The sequence below is a fragment of the Tachypleus tridentatus genome, chromosome 8 (assembly GCF_004210375.1).
Source record: "Tachypleus tridentatus isolate NWPU-2018 chromosome 8, ASM421037v1, whole genome shotgun sequence".
Taxonomy (NCBI): Eukaryota; Metazoa; Arthropoda; class Merostomata; order Xiphosura; family Limulidae; genus Tachypleus; species Tachypleus tridentatus.
Window position 1 is genome coordinate 136,263,957 of NC_134832.1, and position 18,862 is coordinate 136,282,818.

Here is an 18,862-nt window from a genome sequence, read left to right on the forward strand (position 1 = left end):
AAAATTCACAGAATCGGCAGTGGAACTGATACTAAGGTAGTTGAACTTAGCTTCTAAAATTAGGTCACACGTTTGTGTAGAAACGTAGTAGGAAGTGTTACGTAATTGTATTGAACACGTCATTTAAAAATAATTTTGTCAAGACAATTGTAATATATACTGCTAGTACTAGATCATTAGGTATATATATATAACTATAATCATTATAAATTGTTTATTTTTGTGCTTATAGCTTCATAGTAAAATAAATAGTCTGAAAATTCTAATTTATTAATTTTAGTTTTACTTATTGTGTGACGATCTAGAACAATTGTTTTTTTCCTGGTTGAAGAGGAGAAGAGCTCAAATTAGGATGAATTTGCTAATATATCGTCTGGAGAAACAATTACAGCAACTAATTTGGGGCTCATTTTTTATATGTAGAAAAGTGATCTCAACGGTCCAGTTGGTGATTCCACAATACTCTATTTAATGTAGTCCCATTACTATTAGTTATTAATAGTTGTTTTTTTTAGCTTTATAGTTATGAAATATTTAGTACATTAATAATATGTTGGCAATAATTTTGTTTTTTTTCTGACGTTTTTCTTATTGTTTCAAAATACATGTTTTCACATTTAAGCACATGTTTATGATGCGAGTCAATTATTGTTAAAGGCAACGCTAGTTGCAAGTAGTTAGGTAGGTAATACTGATAATAGTTGTAGATACTGTATATTTATTTTAATCATTCAAATTTAACACAGAATGTTTAAAAAGCTAAAATTGTAGTAACTTAAGAAACAATTATTTGAACATAAAATATATTAGGGCTGTTTATTCATTACACTTCACAGTTTTGACAGATTATAGCATGTTAACTGAAGTGTATTTTAACTTATTACTGAAATAAAATCTCATGCTTCTTTTTAGTAGCTTGAAATTGTTTGCTTTTCTTTATATTGTAGCAGTAGATTCAGTATGTGTTGTGTGATATAATTTTCGCAACAGAATATGTCAAGCAAACAAATTTGTTATTTTTATAGTTTTCCATGTAATGATCTGAAGGAAACTGATTTCTTCAGTCACTTTAGGGAAACAGGTAAGTCAGTTATATCAGTAATTAAATAAACCTTCTCAAAATCCAAATTTCCCATTTACATTTTCTTTTGCTTTTTATTTCATTGTTTTCCTCATTTACTTTTAACTCCAAAATTACAAAAATTTTAAAATTTAGATTATAAAGAATTCCATTATACTCTAAGTCTGAACACTTCTGTCACATTAAAATGCAATTATCCTGTATGTAAGAATAAATGTTCTGTCAACTGTTCCTTATATGACTCATTGTTACAAAATGCAAATGATGCACAATGTAGTTCATCTGTAGAATTTATATAATATGTTGTTACACATATAAATAATCATTGAATCACTGATAAATTCCTTTAGTATTTATATATATTTATACTGTTTAATTTCAAGAATACACTATCTATATAAAAGCATTAAAGTATGGCATACAATTATGTTAAACTTCTTTAACAGTATTTGTAAAGTACTAAAATTTATATTTGTTTTGAGTTTAAACACTGTTTTAGAGAAAACTATGTATTGTTTAACATGTTTTTCAGTTTCCAATACTGACTTGAGCTATGGCAGCCCAAGGACTGTCTAATCTAACTGGAAAAGTGGCTCTTATAACAGGTTAGCTGTTGTAGTAAAAAACGTATCATATTCATGTTTTTATTGTGTTTGTCTTATAAAACTCAAATGCCAGTATTTTACTTAAATTTTTATGTCAAAACAGATTAAGAGCCTCAAGATATAATTATTGTCCATGTTACCACATCTGGTCATACTCTATCTGATGGCTATGCATTTTAACAATATCCCTGGAAAATGCTTCATTAAAAAAAGAACATGTTCATTTCTTATACTCCTTCCTGCATACTTTACATAATTCATCTAATATACAAAGACCATTTTCCCATCATTCATAACAATATTCTGATTGAACAAAAACCTTTAGGTGCTGCATTTGGTGACTTGACTGATGAATACCATTTTATTCTTCAGCTGAAACAGCTATGCAATGGTTAAATGAATGTACGTAGAAACAGATTTACTCGTAACTTGTGTATTTTTCCAACCATTAAGTCTTCTTGATTGTGTTGCCTGGAGCATGTGGGTAGATTTTACTGATTTTATGCCATTAAGTGCAAGATTTATCCTTGTCTTGCAAATTTTAAATTCATAATCTGAAAACATCTTTTGATCTGAGTATGAATACTTGAAAAGGGCTGTTACGTACTCTTCCTGAAAATGATTAGTGCCATCACACTGTTTACAAAACACCAACTGATGTCAAATGTAGCTCTTATACATTCCATTCCACTGAAACTTTTATATCAGCTGTATTTGTCAGTGCTTAAAATCGTTTTAATGTAGCATACTCAGATCTCTGAATTTTTTTATAATATATGTTACAAGTTTAGCCATTGTTATCATTTCACGTGATGTATGAAAGGACTAAACATTAAGACTAACCTGTATTTGAAGATGAGTGATTTGATAACATGAGAACAGATATTTGTGAAAAGACCAAGGCTGTGTAAACATGATTTACATGATGCTGTTGGCATATTGTTTCTCTTTAAACTTAGTGTTTGCAAAACTGCATAAAGTTATGTACCCACAGGAAATTAGGCCTAGTGAGAATCATGATTGTTAGATATACATTATTTATTAGTTATTGCCTGTTTTTAATATCTGATAAGTACGAACATTTGATGAATTGTGTGTTGGATTTACATATAATTTTAAAAATTGAATAAACCATCATTTTTTCAGCAAGTCTGTATCCATCAGTCAGTCTCAGTAAAATCCATCAGTATTGTATATAATAAAATTTAGTCAGATGTACAGATTTAGATGAATAAATAATTAGTATAAGAATTATAACTAGTATTGGACTTGTTTTTCAGGTTATAATCTGTATTTTGGTTTTTTTGATGTACATAAGTCTTATCCAGATATTTTTATTGCCAAAAGAAAGTAAAAATCTTATATACTAGACTTGCAAATCTTGATAGTAGTAACCTTCTGAGAGTAACATGACAGCAGTAATTTAATAAGAACGTTTTTTGTTTGTACCTTTGTGAATATTTACGGTTGGAATTGTTATGTGATGTAACTTCTTTTAAGGAAACCATTGAATAAAATTTTGAAACTAAAAGCTAATGAAACATTTGCTTTTCAATCTGGAATGTGATATTTCTGCTTACTTGTAGATAATTCCAATAAGAAAAATAATTAAGTTATAATTATCGTTTCTTCTCCAGCAGAATTTGAATAAAGTATGGTTTCATATAATAAGAACTAAAATGGCTTCAAGAATAGTGAAACATTTTTTTAACATTCTTACTATTTTGATATGGCACATTAATCACTGTGTTTGATACATCATTTGGCAAATAAATTTCAACTATAAATGTTACATTAGTTCTTTATCCAAAATTAATTATTATCAGATTTCATAAGCATGTTTTATTTTTTCTACTAGGAAATCTTCAGTTTATTTTGACTCAATATAGGAAAAGTCACAAATTTTTAAAAATGTATTTAACCTCCAATTATTAAAAAAAAACAACAGATATATAAGAATTAAAAATTAACTAGACCAATTATTACTGTCAAGCCTGAGTGAAAATACACTTTCATTTTAATAACCAAACATTAATGTGATAGCTATAAATGTGTGTATTTCTAAATGCACTCTAGGGCAATTATACAAAGTTACAGATAATGTGTTCTAATGTGTTTGATTATTGTTAAAAATCTGATTTCTATATAATGGTGTTAGAATAGTGTGTAATACTATGAATTGTACTTATAAATCTTTTATGCAAGTTTTTTTTTCTTCAGACAAATAAAGTCATTCAAAATTAATAACCTTTTTTGTAACAGGTCACAGGTTAAAGGTCATATCATCTCGTTTGTTTAGTCGCATTCAAAATTTTACTGAATTACTATTTTATGTATTAATGTTAATAAGTTTAGAATCAAACTGTATATTATAATTCAAACTTTATATATGAGGTAATTTATTAAATTTAAATTAAAAAGTAAAGTAAGCCATCTAAATATAGATCATGGTAAGTCAGATGGGATGTTGAATGCAGCACTGGTTAAAATTGGGATGTTTCCGATGACAAATTATGAACTCAGATTACCAATATCGACAAGTTATAACACAAAATGAAAACCTCATGTCTTTCTATTTTGCTGAAGTATGGCTTATGTACTGAATCAAGTGCAGTAGGCCATGTTCATCTCTTTTTCCATTTTTGGAAACAGTCCATTATATACAATTACTTTAAAACATAGTAATACATGTGAATAACCAATTAAAAGCTCAGAATGCCCCCGTAGTAGTTTTCTCAGTTATTTTAGTGTATGAAAAAGCTACCATGTTCTTTTGATTCAAGATTTCAAGGAGGTAGGCTTATCTTTAATCTGCTTGAAGTTTCATACTTTTTTGAGACATAAATACAGCTTAGTTACCAAGCTTAATAAATTATAGTGGAATTCCGTGGTATCAGTATAGTTATTTATGATTTTTTGGTTTTTCAACTATATATACATAAAAGCTAAAAAAATTGTTTGACATCCTATATGTGAGAAATTTTAAAAAAGCTTAGCAACCAAGGTTCAGCAGCAACTGAGTTCAAAGGTTGTAGCTAGAAGAGAGAATTATTTCCTTGACTTCTTTATTTGTTGTTCTATATTTGAAGAGAAATAAGGTTTATAACTTATTTCTAAATAATAATAATAATAATCTATATACATGTATATAATGTATAATTTAAATGTTACTATATAATACAAAACTCTAGTCTACTAAATAAAACACAGCCAAGACTGGGTTAGTTTTATATAATTAGATATGGTATAACATGAGTGAATGTTCACCACAACAATGCAAGTTATGTAATGTTAGCTAAGCATGACTAGAAGGTCAATATAATAAAAACTAAATATAAAATGTTATGAGACTTAAGCTACTCAGACCAAATGTGTATTTTTGTGTTATAATACATAGTCATTCTAGCATAAAATAAAACATAATTTATGTTTATTTCCTAATTTTTTATGATGGTTGCGAGGTCAGTCAGTTGATGAACCCTATGTAGGATATACATAATAACATAAATTATAAAGTCATACTGAAAAAAATGTTTAAAATATATTTAGCAGGTTTTAAAGATTACACAAATAATTCATATTTTTAGGATGAAGAAGGTTTTTTAATTATGACAGGAAATTACTCAAATCCTTGACCAAACAGACTTGATATTTTCGCAAACAAATCTTTGGTAAAAGTATTTCATAGAAAAATATGATTTTATTTTTGTACAAAATACTTGTAAACTGCACTAAAGGTCTGCCAAATTTTGTGTAAGCACACATACTGTGTCGAGGGTAAATACATAGTGTGTGCAAATGTGATATTAACATGTGTATTTTATACTGAACCTGTTGCAAAAGGGTTAATTATACCAGATTATAGCACATGATGTTTTTGTGTGTATGTAGGGGCTAGTTCTGGAGTTGGAGCAGCTACAGCTCTGCTTTTCTCACGACTAGGAGCTTCATTGTCTTTAACAGGGAGGAAAAAAGAAAACTTGGAAAAAATTGCAAAACAATGTGAAGAAATTTCACCATCAAAGCATCAGGTGAATTAATAAGATGTTTGTATAAATTGTGATTGTTGACATTTTTTCTCTACACACTTTTAACAGTTACTTGTTTTTATCTCCAATACACAACATTCTTTTCTCAACCACTTGCGTAATATAGCATGTTTAAGAACATTGAGGAGTTGTAAACACTGTTGGAAAAAGAAAGTATTTCAGCTTCCTTACAGACAATCTCTTCAGTTCACCTGAAATGTTTTTTTCACCTTCCAGTATTAAAAAACAGTGTCAATGTGGCAGTTGTCTCACATATTACAGTCTGTTATATCTGAATGTACATGTTTACATCATGAACATGCAATTGCATTTCTTTTCACGATTTTATTTTTCTTTGCCCACCATAATTTCCCAACTTGAACTAAAAGTGCAATCTAGCTGAGTAATGAATGAATGCATACTGTAAATGTCTTAACGATGCTATAAGTGTAGCTACCATTTTGGCTGCCAACTTTGATCTCATTCCTTTAAGTTACTCTTTCAATCCCTTTTTGGTTGTACATTTTTTCACACCTGAGGTTTTTTTTTATTAGATGTGACATTTTGTCAATACACACCAACAAACAAGTAAAGTAACTTAATAGTAACAAACATTACCTTTAGGATCACAACCTTATTAATGAGAACAGATCTATAAATTATAGAACCAACCAGATTCTTTAAAATTTATTATGTTAATTTTCTAATTACTTCTTTCATAGCATTGCCATGGAATCTAGATTAACAGTTTCTTGTCATCACCTGCATGCATTTGGTACAGCCGAATCAAGCATCTTTATTTATGCTAATTGCTTAAATTGATGTTACATAATATTAAATTCATTTAATTAGGAAAATTTCATAAAATTTGACAAAAGTATGATTTTTTGGAAAATTTGAGCTAGAAACTGTTAATCTAGTTTTCTTGGCCTAACCAGTACTTGTGTTTCTGCATGTGCTCTCACCCTATAGTTTTGCTGCTCTAGATTAACCATCTGTAATCTGAATGACAAAAAATTAGAAATAGTCAATCTTTACTTTTGTATTTAGACTAAATTTAATATCAAATTGTAAGTTATAAAGATTGATTACTGTACTAAAGTTGAAAAACCCATGAAAATCGAATGTTTTTTTCTATCAACTAAAGTTTTCACACTTTTCATGCAAAGAAAATGAAAGAAAGAAATTTAATCAAACATGGAGGTTTTTTATCTTCTGTATTTTTTGTTGGATTGCCTTGAAATTTGGTATAGGAAGTAAGGGTCCAGTAGAGCACATCCACTAAAAACATATAATAGTTTGAATCACCAGTCTGAGCTATAGAATGTGGAAAATTACTAAACATATTAATTATTAATAACACCAGTGAGTCCTGCAGGTTGTTTTAGCTGCACAAAACACTAACATTTTTCTTGATCTCACCTGCTTTTCACCATCACTTTTAGTATTCTGTGTCTCACCTCCTATCATCATTACTTTCCATATTACTTCCCTGACGTGCCCCACACATTCACATCTAGTATTCCATATATCAGTTGTCACATCACTATTGCATTTTGTATGCTGTATCTCACGTATCACATTTTTGGTACTTCTTACCTGCCCTACATCATAACCTTCCATATTTCTTATCTCACTTGTCACATCACCAACTTCCTGACTTCTAGATATGTGAACTTACCCATAGCATCATATTTTCTTTAGGATCCAACAATCTGCTGGATCCTGCAGTTGAAAAGTTAAAAATAAAAGAAAACAGTTTATGAATACTCAGTGAATAGTGAGAGTCAGTGATAAGAATAAGCTGTCACTGTGCTAGTGTGTATCTAAATTGTAACATGAATAAAAATAGTGAGTTACATACAGGTACTCATTTGTTTGTTACAGTTGAACCCGATATTAAATTTTCTATACTCTGTATATGTCAACACTGTTATCTGAAAATACACATCTGTTCTCAACACACCTACATCTATGTGTTATATATTGACCTTTCAGTGAATATAATTACAATGAGATATAAGCAGCTGTATTTGTAACTAAACTTGTGACATGCAGATATGGTTGCTTACTTATACATCATAATGAAGGTTTCTAAATATTTTTTAAACCTAATTCAGAGATATTGATGACCAAGTACCACTCTTAGCTTATTAAAATACAGCATTGTTTCCATTTGCTGTTCACCACATTACCTTTTACAAGCTATAAACTAAACACTAAAATAAAAATTGAAAGTGTGTTTGTTTCTAATGTGAATACAAGATTTTATTTAAGGCACAGTTTTAGCATAAAATATAGAACAGATCAACATTCTGTGTGCTATATCATAATCATTTTGTTTCAACCATGCTTAGCTTCCTTTGCTATTTCTATACAAGTGTTGTAATGCAGTGTCAGAAATAAGTTAGTAGACTTTGTCCCATTTATGCTAATAAGTTAGCAAAACAACAGTAGAGATAGCATTCTTTTGTCATTAGTAAACATTTATATCAAATACCACTTGCTGTTGCAATATTTGAATGTACAGTGGTACCTTGGTTCTCGAATGACTCCCTTCTCGAACAATTCAGTTTTTGAACATATTGTTTGAGAAAAAAATGTCTCGGTTGTCGAACATAAACTCAGTTCCCAAACCAAGCCGTCGTGGCCCGAACCCCAGAAATAACCTGACTGATGACCCGCACCACCCTTCGACTATTTTCAGCCCATGCCAAGCTTTCCCAAAACATTTTACCTACATTTGTTGCTCAGTCCACACCCCCGCTAAAATCTGCTGTGAACGTTCTTGTTTTTCTTTTTTTGTTATTGTTGTTTTTCTAAATATTTTGATTAAATAAGCCACCATGGGGTCAAAGAAGGATAATGAAAGCAGCAAAGCAAAAAGAAAAGTTGTTAGAGCCACAACAGAGGTGAAAAAAGATCTCATGGCAAAGTATGAAAGTGGTGCTACACAGTTTGGTATGGCAAAGTCTACAGTCTGCACCATACTGAAAAATAAAGAGGTCATCAAAGGAGCTGATGTTGCACAAGGAGTGACAGTGCTTACGAAACAAAGATCACAAACAATGGAAGAGGTAGAAAAACTGTTGTTTATTTGGGTAAACAAAAAACAGTTAGCTGGTGAAAGCATTTCTGAGACCATCATTTGTAAGAAAGCAAAGCAGTTGCATGCTGACCTCCTGAAAAACACCCCTGGAACGAGTGCTGATACAAGTGATGTCTTTAAGGCTGGTAAGGGGTGGTTTGAAAAATTTAGGAAGAGAAGTGGCATACATAGTGTGATGAGACATGAGGAGGGTGCCAGGCAGAAACAAACCTCATTAGACAAGTTTTTAGTGAGAAATAGGTCCAGTAAGTCTCAAGCAGGTTGTAGCACTGCAAAGAAACAGAAAAGAGAAAGAACCTCAGAAGGAGAGTTACCTGACGTTTTTATGGAAGGTGACTCCCCTTCCAAACAATAATAACCCTCCTACTTTCACATTCCTCACCACCTTTCACTTATGCCATCAGCTCTCCTCAGCACAGGTGAAGTGCAGTTAAATTTTCATTTATTGTTTTTTTATTGTGTTTAAAGTTTTTGTGGTTGACATGTAAGTATTATTATACAGGTATAAATAAGCAATATTTTTACTTAAAATGCTTCATAATGCATAATTTTTGGAGGTCTGTAACAGACTAATTTAATTTACAGTATTTCTTATGGGAACATAATCCCTTCCAGAAGGCTGTTTGAAAACTGAGGTATCACTGTATAATCTAAAAACATTACTTATTCTCTTGTATCACAACATCTTCCTTGTAAGCTGGTTCAGGGATAAGTGGGATTTAGTGTTTATAGGATGTGGTAGGTGTCAGAAGTGGGCAGTGTTTGAGATTTGTAATTTTTGGAAAGTTCAAAAATATAATACACATTTTAGTTGCAAAACTTGCTTACGTGATGGTAAATTAGTGAAAGACATTCTGTTAAAAGGGTAGATAGGAGAAAAGGAGCATCTGACATCAGGACAATTGTCTCCTTGGAGGGGGCAGTGTTGAATTTATTATTAAACACAGGAGTGAAAAAAGAATAATTTAGGGAAGTTTGGTTAGTATTCAGAGGATTGGTTTACAACTTCCTTGTGAGATTTTGTTTGAAAAACTCTCAGTAAAGTTGTTTTTTTAAGTTTACTATTTGATAATCTGTTGTTACATATTAATGAAACAAAGTTCTTTTCTGATCTGTTGTTATATCTCTGCACAAAATATACTTAATATATAGCTAGTATATCTTAATTTATATGTACAACTAAAGTAATGAAGAGCAATAATTTTTTCCAGTTTGTTTTCTCAATACGGCTGGTATGGGTATTAGTACCTTAATTAAAATAGAGTACAGAACAGCATTCTGTCCTTCTAAGAAGGTTGAAATGTTGATCTGTACTTTATTTTAATTGAAGTTTTAATACCCATACCAGCCATCTTGAGAATACATTTACTTCATAACTCAGAATAAATTCTGTAAACATAAGCATAAACTGAATGTCTATTGCCATCCAGGAAGCAATTACTGTAAAACATAGTAACATGCAAATGTGGAAGATGATTAAAAATACAGTGAAAAATGTTTTTTCCCAAACTAATACAAACATATATTTTGAAACCAGGAGGTTGTCCAAGTTATCTCTGTACTTCTTAACGTTTTCTGTGGTCTTTACAAAGAACTCTTTCATAGAGTTTTGTGATAAAAATAAACATGTTGCTATTTTAGTTCTTTAAACTAGGCACAGGAATAAGTTACTTAATAGATTACAGGCTTTAAACTTAAAGATTGTTAGGAATGTACTAGAGCGACAACAGGTTGGGGTTGGTTGAACTTACGTGACAGATTTTGAGGTAAAGATGAATACTGTGTTAGAGATATTTTTATATATGCTGTTTGGGTAGCACAAGGCTTGGGGAACCTTTCATTTGTTCAATTAAAGATTGTTTAAACTAAATTTGCATTATGGTGAGAGAATTTGGAAAATTTTAAAAGATTTAGAGCACAGTGAGTTAAATAGTAGTTCTAAAGATAAATATCAAATTTAGGTATAATCATAATAGATTTAATAATTCACTTATTTTCCATTATTCTAAAGTTGGGAGCATTAGAAATAAAATTGATGTTTGAGGGCTTAAGTTGAAATCGAAGACAATGATCTAATGGGAATTGCTGAAACTTAATTAGATTTGAGGAATATTGATGATGCGAATTACATAGATATATCAGGTTATGTTCTGTAACATTAATAGACTTTTTAAAATTATATATAAGGGATAACTGAAGTCTGGTAGAATTGAAAACATGCAAAATCATAATCATTTGTGATGTTGTAACTGTGTGAGTTGGATATTAATTGGCATTTGTTACAGAGCAGATTGTTATAGAATGGTGTTAACTAGAAGTTGTACAATGATATCAAAGGTGTTACTAAAATTACAAAGTTGTCATGGGAATTTAATTTTCTACATTGATTTTTTATTGTATGAAGTGAAGTAATGAGAGAAAGTTTTTTCAAAGTGATACAGGAAGGTTCTATAATCAGAGCGCCATCTAGAATGGATGCCATTTAGATGTATCACTAATCAAAAATAAGATTTGGTTGCAAGAACTGAAGTAGTGGTGAGCATTTGCAGAGGAGGAGTTATTGCAAAATTAAGTCTGCTGTTTCGCCACATGTTAAGGCAAAAATAAATGGTGTTTTATTTCCTAATATTAAGAAAGTCAGTTTTCAAACCATAAGACTGATTAGTTATTACTAACTTAGAACATGCCCAGCATGGCCAAGTGTGTTAAGGTGTTCGACTCGTAATCTGAGGTACGCAGGTTCAAACACCCGTCGCACCAAACATGCTCTCCCTTTCAGTCATGGGGGAATTATAATGTAATGGTCAGTACCACTATTCATTGTTAAAAGAGTAGCCCAAGAGTTGACAGTGGGTGGTGATGACTAGCTGTCTTCCCTTTAGTCTTACACTGCTAAATTAGGGACAACTGGTGCAGATAGCCCTTGTGTAGCTTTGAGCGAAATTCAAAAAACAAACAAACTTAGAATAATGAGTTAGATTTAGAACTGAGAAATCCTGAACATCTTAAGTCTGTTTTATTTTTGTTTGGAAAATTAGAGAGCCCTTATTTTATGTTATGTTCACATCAGTACACATATTACCTGTCACCTTCTCTCTCTGTAATTTTACTTGTATTACTTTTCTTAATCTTGTGAACAATCACCATATAATTATGACCTTGGTTGCCACACCCACCTGTCATTTGTTGTTGATAAATGTATTTGTTGCACATCATACATTTTTCTACAATTCACAATCACTTTCCTTGAGGCCCAACATGGCCAGGTGGGTTAAGGCGTTTGACTCATGATCTGAGGGTTGAGGGTTCAAATCCTTGTTGCACCAAACATGCTTGCTCTTTCAGCCATAGGGACGTTATAATGTGACAGTCAATATTACTATTCATTGGTAAGAATGTAGCCCAAGAGTTGGCGGTGACTGGTGATGGCTCACTGCCTTCCCTCTAGTCTTACATTAGGGATGGCTACTGCAGATAGCCCTCGTGTAGCTTTGTATGAAATTCAAAACAAACAAACACTTTCCTTGTTCATGATCTCGCCAACCTACTTTCTACTTCTTTCAACCAAATATTTATGTAATATGCATCATCATTATCTGGCTTTCTTTATGATTTTGTCTGCAACACTATTTTTTTTGTTATCTCTTAGACACTACTTTCTTAGTACCATATTCTCACTTACCATCATTGTACTCAGTGTCCTCTATACTGTGTTTAGCATTTAATTTCAGCTACTTTATGAAGAAAAATAACATGGAAGATAATTTAATTCTATATTTTAAGATAATATTGACAAATATAGTCCTATTTATATAAAAGATTGTACATTTTTAGAGATGCACTTAAGATTTATAATTAGTTGAAAGGTTTTCATGTGGTGTTTGATTAAAACCTGCACGTAAATTTTTTTCTTTAGCCTCTATACATAAGTGGTGACCTAACAGTGGAAAAGGAAACACGCCTCATTTTGGAAGACACTATAAAACATTTTGGAAAATTGAATGTGCTGGTAAGTTGTGACTGAACCAAGAAATGTATCAGAATTATGTTTCATTTAGTCAGTCCATGATTTTGTGGATGAGATTATTTAAATTTGCACACAAATTTGTGAATGGGAGTAGAGAGGTCTGTACACAATTTTATGTATGAGAAAAATAGCACCATACATGAGCTTATGGATTGGATTGAATTGATTAGGCCTGAAAAGTTCTTTTAACAGATTTTTGTGAAGAAATGAAGACTGGAGGTGGCCAGATATTTTATAAATTTTGCACACATTTAGAGTAGCTCCATAATGTACATATATTTTATGATGTGCATAAAAAAGATTAGTGAAATTCAAAGAGATATGCTGGATATGGCCTAGTAGTCTTTGAGTGCCAGGCTGAGATTCCAAGGGTCTGTGGTTTGTGTTCTTATATAATTAAATCATTATCCACCATTTTATGGTGTTTGTGCATTTTAAGTAATGTTCATATCACACTGTTCAACTAAAGAGCCCAGTATTTGGTTTTAGGTGCTTTTGACTACCTGCATTTTTTTTATTTAGTATATCAGCTCAAAGTTATGGATGGTTGGTACAGATGACTGTGTAATTTTAGCATAAATGCTAAAAACAAGAACAAAGTGACAGCGGGCTATTCAGCACTCTAAATTCATCCCTCCACCCACTGAAGCAATCTTTATACACATATATACATATAATCCCCTGGAGGCTTAGCAGTTTTTCTGAAGAATTATAACTTTGAAAATTGAGTTTCAATATTTACGGTGGGCACAACACAGATAGCCCATTGTGTAGCATTGTGCTTAGCTACAAACAAACGTGTATTTTGTAGGTGATCATTGACCCTAGTAAACTTTTTTTTTTATATCTAAGCAAATATTCTGTATTTCTTCATTTAATTACTTCTTTGCCCTTGCAGTCACAAGTAACTAGACAAAATTTGTGATTAATAAAAAATTGAGATGTTTGTACATTAACTGAATGAGACAACTAATTAAAAAGTAGAAAACAGCTTATTTTGTAGTCCACAAGCTTAAATGCTTTCTATCTTTATGCTTTAATGTAAATATATTTTGTGAATTTAACATCTAATGTACATGCCTGTGTTCTTAACTCTGTCTAATAAGGCTAATAGTACTATTGTTTTATAGTTTTTCGTTAGTAGAAATATTAGATGTAAAATCTTGATTTTACTGTATTACTTCAAATGTGAAACATATTTCAAAATAATACTACCTTTTAGCATTGCTAAAATTATATCCCTAATAGCACACCAATTTTTTATACCTCTTTAATTTTGTACCACTTCAAAATGTGCTGATCATGTGACTAGTTTCCACCAATCACACTGTGCTACCTACTTAACACAGTTTTCACTTTCTTGATTGGTGTTAAAGTGTATTGATGTGTGCTTAGTTCTCTTTATGTGACCCTTGCTATTTCATTTATGATTGCTTTTCAGTCTTTCACTAACTTTAAACATAACCTTTTGACTGTTGGCTTTCAAACTTTGATTTATTTTTTCTTGAACTTTTCTCATGCAAGTTGAATTCTAGTTTGATATATGAAGCCAAATTTTACTGTGATGGATGATGAAGTTCTCATTAACACTGAAGATAGTAATGTCACTTGTCTCCAACATGGCTGATTGATGATATCTTCCAAGGAACTCCAAATGTTTATTTGCAGGAAGTTGAATGATTTTGTTTGGTCAAGGGTTAATTCTCCTTTTCCCACTGTCTGTGCTTCTGAGAAAGATTTTCATCAGGGTGAAGACAATTTGGAATCTATTTTTCTGGTTCCAACTTTTTTTGGTAAGGCACATAGTGCTAACAGTCAGGAAATTTTACCAACCTTGTTCTGACCCTTACCTCCATCCAGGCTACTCTTCTGACTAGTATGTTTAGACCCGTTTCATCCTGGTGTTGCCACACTCCATCTTCATGCATGGTTTTTTGTCTGGTCTTTCAGCTCAGCTCATGGACATATGCCTTGTGTAGCATTCTTTACCTGCTCTACTATTCAGCCTTCTTTCTTGTCTGTATGCTTAACCTGGTTGGTTTGATTAGGGTTTGTCTGTATCAACTGTTGCTAATTGTAGGACTGCCCCATCAAACAACTTTCATTTCTCTGTTTCTGTAAAGCTTTTGCCTCCCTGATTATTTCCATACTTTTCTGTTCCTATCACCTAGTTTATCAGTTACATCCTTTTCTCCTTCTAGAAAGGGATCTCAGTGTTGTTCTTCATGCCCTCTCTGGTTGTACCTTTAAATTCATTGCTACATGTTCATTGTATCATCTTTTCTTAAGACCTATTTTCTTCTTCTCTGGGCTTGAGATCTTTATTGTTTTGATATTTTTGCCATTACTGTTTCTCTCATCCTTTCTATTATTTTTTATTATCCTCTATCCATATTGGGTTTTCCTTCCTAAGATATCTGCTGCCTGTGAAGGTTATTTAGCCTTTCCTCCTATTTTTTTTACCATCTCTTTCCAACATGTACTCATATTAGATCCAGATTGTTTTCTCTATCCAGTTCATTTCCTACTTGATTATGTGTCTTCTACAGCCATTTTCAGTGGTTCTCATTTTTGCCTATTTATTACATGTAATCCCTCTGCTTCCCAAGATCTATTACCCTTGCTGGTTGGGTTCTTCAACTCATATGACTGGTGTATTGTGACTTGTCTATGGAAAGTTGATGGTTGCATAATGTTTCACCACCCAAATACATCATTTAACTGTGTCTTTAGCTGCTCGGACCTGCTTACCTCTGGAGGAGGCCATTCCAGCTAGTATGTGGACAACTCCCAATACATTCATCTTGCACTATCTGTGCATCCTGGCTGCCTTCCTCCTGTGATTACTCTACTCATATCTGTTTGTCTTTGACTGGGTTGACTTATTGTTTTTATCCTTTCAGTCGATACATATATCATATTTCATGATCCTACCTAGTGGTGGGCATTGCCTGGTCAAGTATGCTTGATATTATTTCTTGGCAACAAATTAATGTATAGTTCTATAACACTAGCTGTGGAGATTGGGTATTTCTGTAAGACTATGGGCCACTTATTTGGTGGTGGCATGTGTTTATAATATGTATTTATGCATTTTTATGGCTTCATGAGTAAAGGAAATCTCTGCTTCTTACAATTGAGGTCTTTCTGCTTTTCAAAATGAGGAATCGTGGACACTCTCATTGCACTTTATCAAGTGTGTCATTCCTTCCTATGTGCTTTCTGATGCATATATTCTTTATTTCTTTATTCTTGTAGTAGAATATGGGAGTCTTTGCGAGTTTTGTTTCCAGTTGCTTGTATGGTGGACTGTGGAGGCTACCTCATGAGTGGGGTTTGTACAGTAATCTAAATCAATCTTTATTGCTCATATGAATCCATTCAGTAAGAGGGGAGCTATCATTGATATATGTATTGATTATACTGTAACATATATTCTTGATATAAGGCACTTCTCATAGATGCTTTATTCTGTGCTGACTGCACTTTTTCATTAAAAAACAGTTTTTATACAAGGCACTTCTGCTGGATGTCTTCTGGCTGAATTGGCAGCACTTGACATACTCAATAGTATCTTAAGGCACTTCCACTGGATATTTTCTGCCTGGGCAAACCGCGATTATTGTTGTTGATCTTGCATACTTAGGCAGAGTGCTTCTACTGGATGGTTTTGCCTAGACATACCAATCTTGGCATAATAACATGTATCCGAAAGTGTTTCTCTGGATATTTGTTTTGTCTGAGTGGGCTGCACTTAGCTAATTCACTCGCAATGTACACTTCTTTAATCCTAGTCACATATAGCTATATCAGATTATCAGTCATGGAACCTAACTGTGACTAACTATCACTATGTTATATGCTAAAGCACATGTTTTGTAATGGAGCAAAAATAAAGGGGTATAATAGACTGGTGAATTGTTAGCAATACATTGGAGACAAACCAAGGTTTAGTGTGGGTTGGCAAGTACCTGTTGGAAATGCATTTTCAATGTAAGAAAATGTTAACTTTTGATTGTACTGTATTTTTCCAAATATCTTATGTAAAATCTTGGGTTTACTGTGCTGTTCCAAACATGAAATTTAAGATTACTCTTACCTAATTACAGTTAAATAATACTACTATTATTATTTTATCCATATAAGTGAATAATACAAAGATGACTCTTTGATGTGAAACAGTAAAAGGATTACTTTTATACTTTATCATAGATAAGGCAGGAATCACAACTTTTACATTTGAGTAGTAAATAATGCTGGATTGTTTGATTTTTCCAGAAGCCATGTGTGTATCGCGACGCACGCATACGCACTACTAATGCATGTATCATTGTTTTGTACATACACCTAACCTCAAATAAGTTAGAGGTTATTATTTCATAAATGCATGGGAATAATACAAGAATTTTATTAGTAAGTAAATGATGTGAAATGTCAGATGAAATACAAGTAATCTATTCAGGTGTAATTTCTTTCTGTCAGTTGATTAGTAGAAACTATTGTTTGACTATGGTGTAATGAAATATATATTGTTTGGTTGCAGGTGAACAATGCGGGCATTATTGAGACTGGAACAATTGAAAACACCAGTCTCAACAATACGACAAGATGTTTAATATCAACGCCGTAATTCAGTACAAGCTTCAATAAAATATATCCTAACTTGGTATTTAAGGCAGCTACATACATTTTCTTAATATGACCCAGCAGCAGTCATCTAGCCATGGGCGGATTGTACGTGAAATGATGACAAGAATCAAACCCATGGGTTGAGCAGGATCACCTAATGAAACAACTATTGAATCCAAATGATCCATCCCAACAGAGGTCACACCGACAAACCGCACCACTCCAATTAATGTAGTATTGGAATTTGAGAAATTAGGAAGCAAGTTCCAGAAAAGGTATTATGAAATGGTATACAAAATTGTCCTTAAAGAATGAATTTTAACAAACTTTGCTACGTAAAGCATAAGTTAAGATCAATGGACAGTTCGATCTCATTATTAAGGTCATATAATTCATTACGCAAAAATTACTATAAGCCAAGTTTTACGTGTTGTTGTCCCATTCAAGTATCCAATTTTATTCAAATGTCATATGTAAGATGTAGCACTAACTGTTATCACACTTACAGCTATCCCTGCAGTGTTACGTAATGTCCCTAAAAAGTTTTGTCTTTCATTGCCTTTAAACCTTGTAGTATTGGCACTGCTTATTTTACATTAAAAATGTAACTATGGTAAAATTGTAAATTTGTAAATTGTGTTTATATAATGAAAAGTGTTTTGAAAGATAAATGAGAGAGATCCCAATATAATGCAATAGTAATGTTTGTTGTGTATTGTCCCAATATAATGCTATAGTAATGTTTGTTGTGTATTGTCCCAATATAATGCTATAAAAGTAATGTTTGTTGTGTATTGTCCCAATATAATGCTATAAAAGTAATGTTTGTTGTGTATTGTCCCAATATAATGCTATAAAAGTAATGTTTGTAGTGTATTGTCCCAATATAATGCTATAAAAGTAATGTTTGTATAAAAAATTGTCCCAATATAATGCTATAAAAGTAATGTTTGTTGTGTATTGTCCCAATATAATGCTATAAAAGTAATGTTTGTTGTGTATTGTCCCAATATAATGCTATAAAAGTAATGTTTGTAGTGTATTGTCCCAATATAATGCTATAAAAGTAATGTTTATAAAGTGTATTGTCCCAATATAATGCTATAAAGTAATGTTTGTTGTGTATTGTCCCAATATAATGCTATAAAAGTAATGTATTGCTATGTAAAATTGTCCCAATATAATGCTATAAAAGTAATGTTTGTTGTGTATTGTCCCAATATAATGCTATAAAGTAATGTTTGTAGTGTATTGTCCCAATATAATGCTATATAAAAGTACTGTTATGTGTTTGTGTGTATTGTCCCAATATATTGCTATAGTAATGTTTGTTGTATTGTCCCAATATAATGTTATAAAAGTAATGTTTGTTGTGTATTGTCC

General features: G+C 31.8%; 1 protein-coding gene across 1 annotated transcript; it reads left to right on the forward strand.

Annotated features, from left to right (window-relative positions):
* Positions 1 to 424: 424 nt before the first annotated feature.
* On the forward strand, positions 425 to 17,480 carry LOC143223585 (uncharacterized). Its single transcript, XM_076451713.1, has 6 exons — positions 425 to 681; positions 1,026 to 1,081; positions 1,614 to 1,686; positions 5,578 to 5,717; positions 12,740 to 12,832; positions 17,394 to 17,480. The coding sequence occupies exons 3-6, from the start codon at positions 1,635 to 1,637 to the stop codon at positions 17,478 to 17,480; spliced, it is 372 nt and encodes a 123-aa protein (XP_076307828.1). The 5' UTR covers positions 425 to 681; positions 1,026 to 1,081; positions 1,614 to 1,634.
* The last annotated feature ends 1,382 nt before the right edge of the window (positions 17,481 to 18,862 follow it).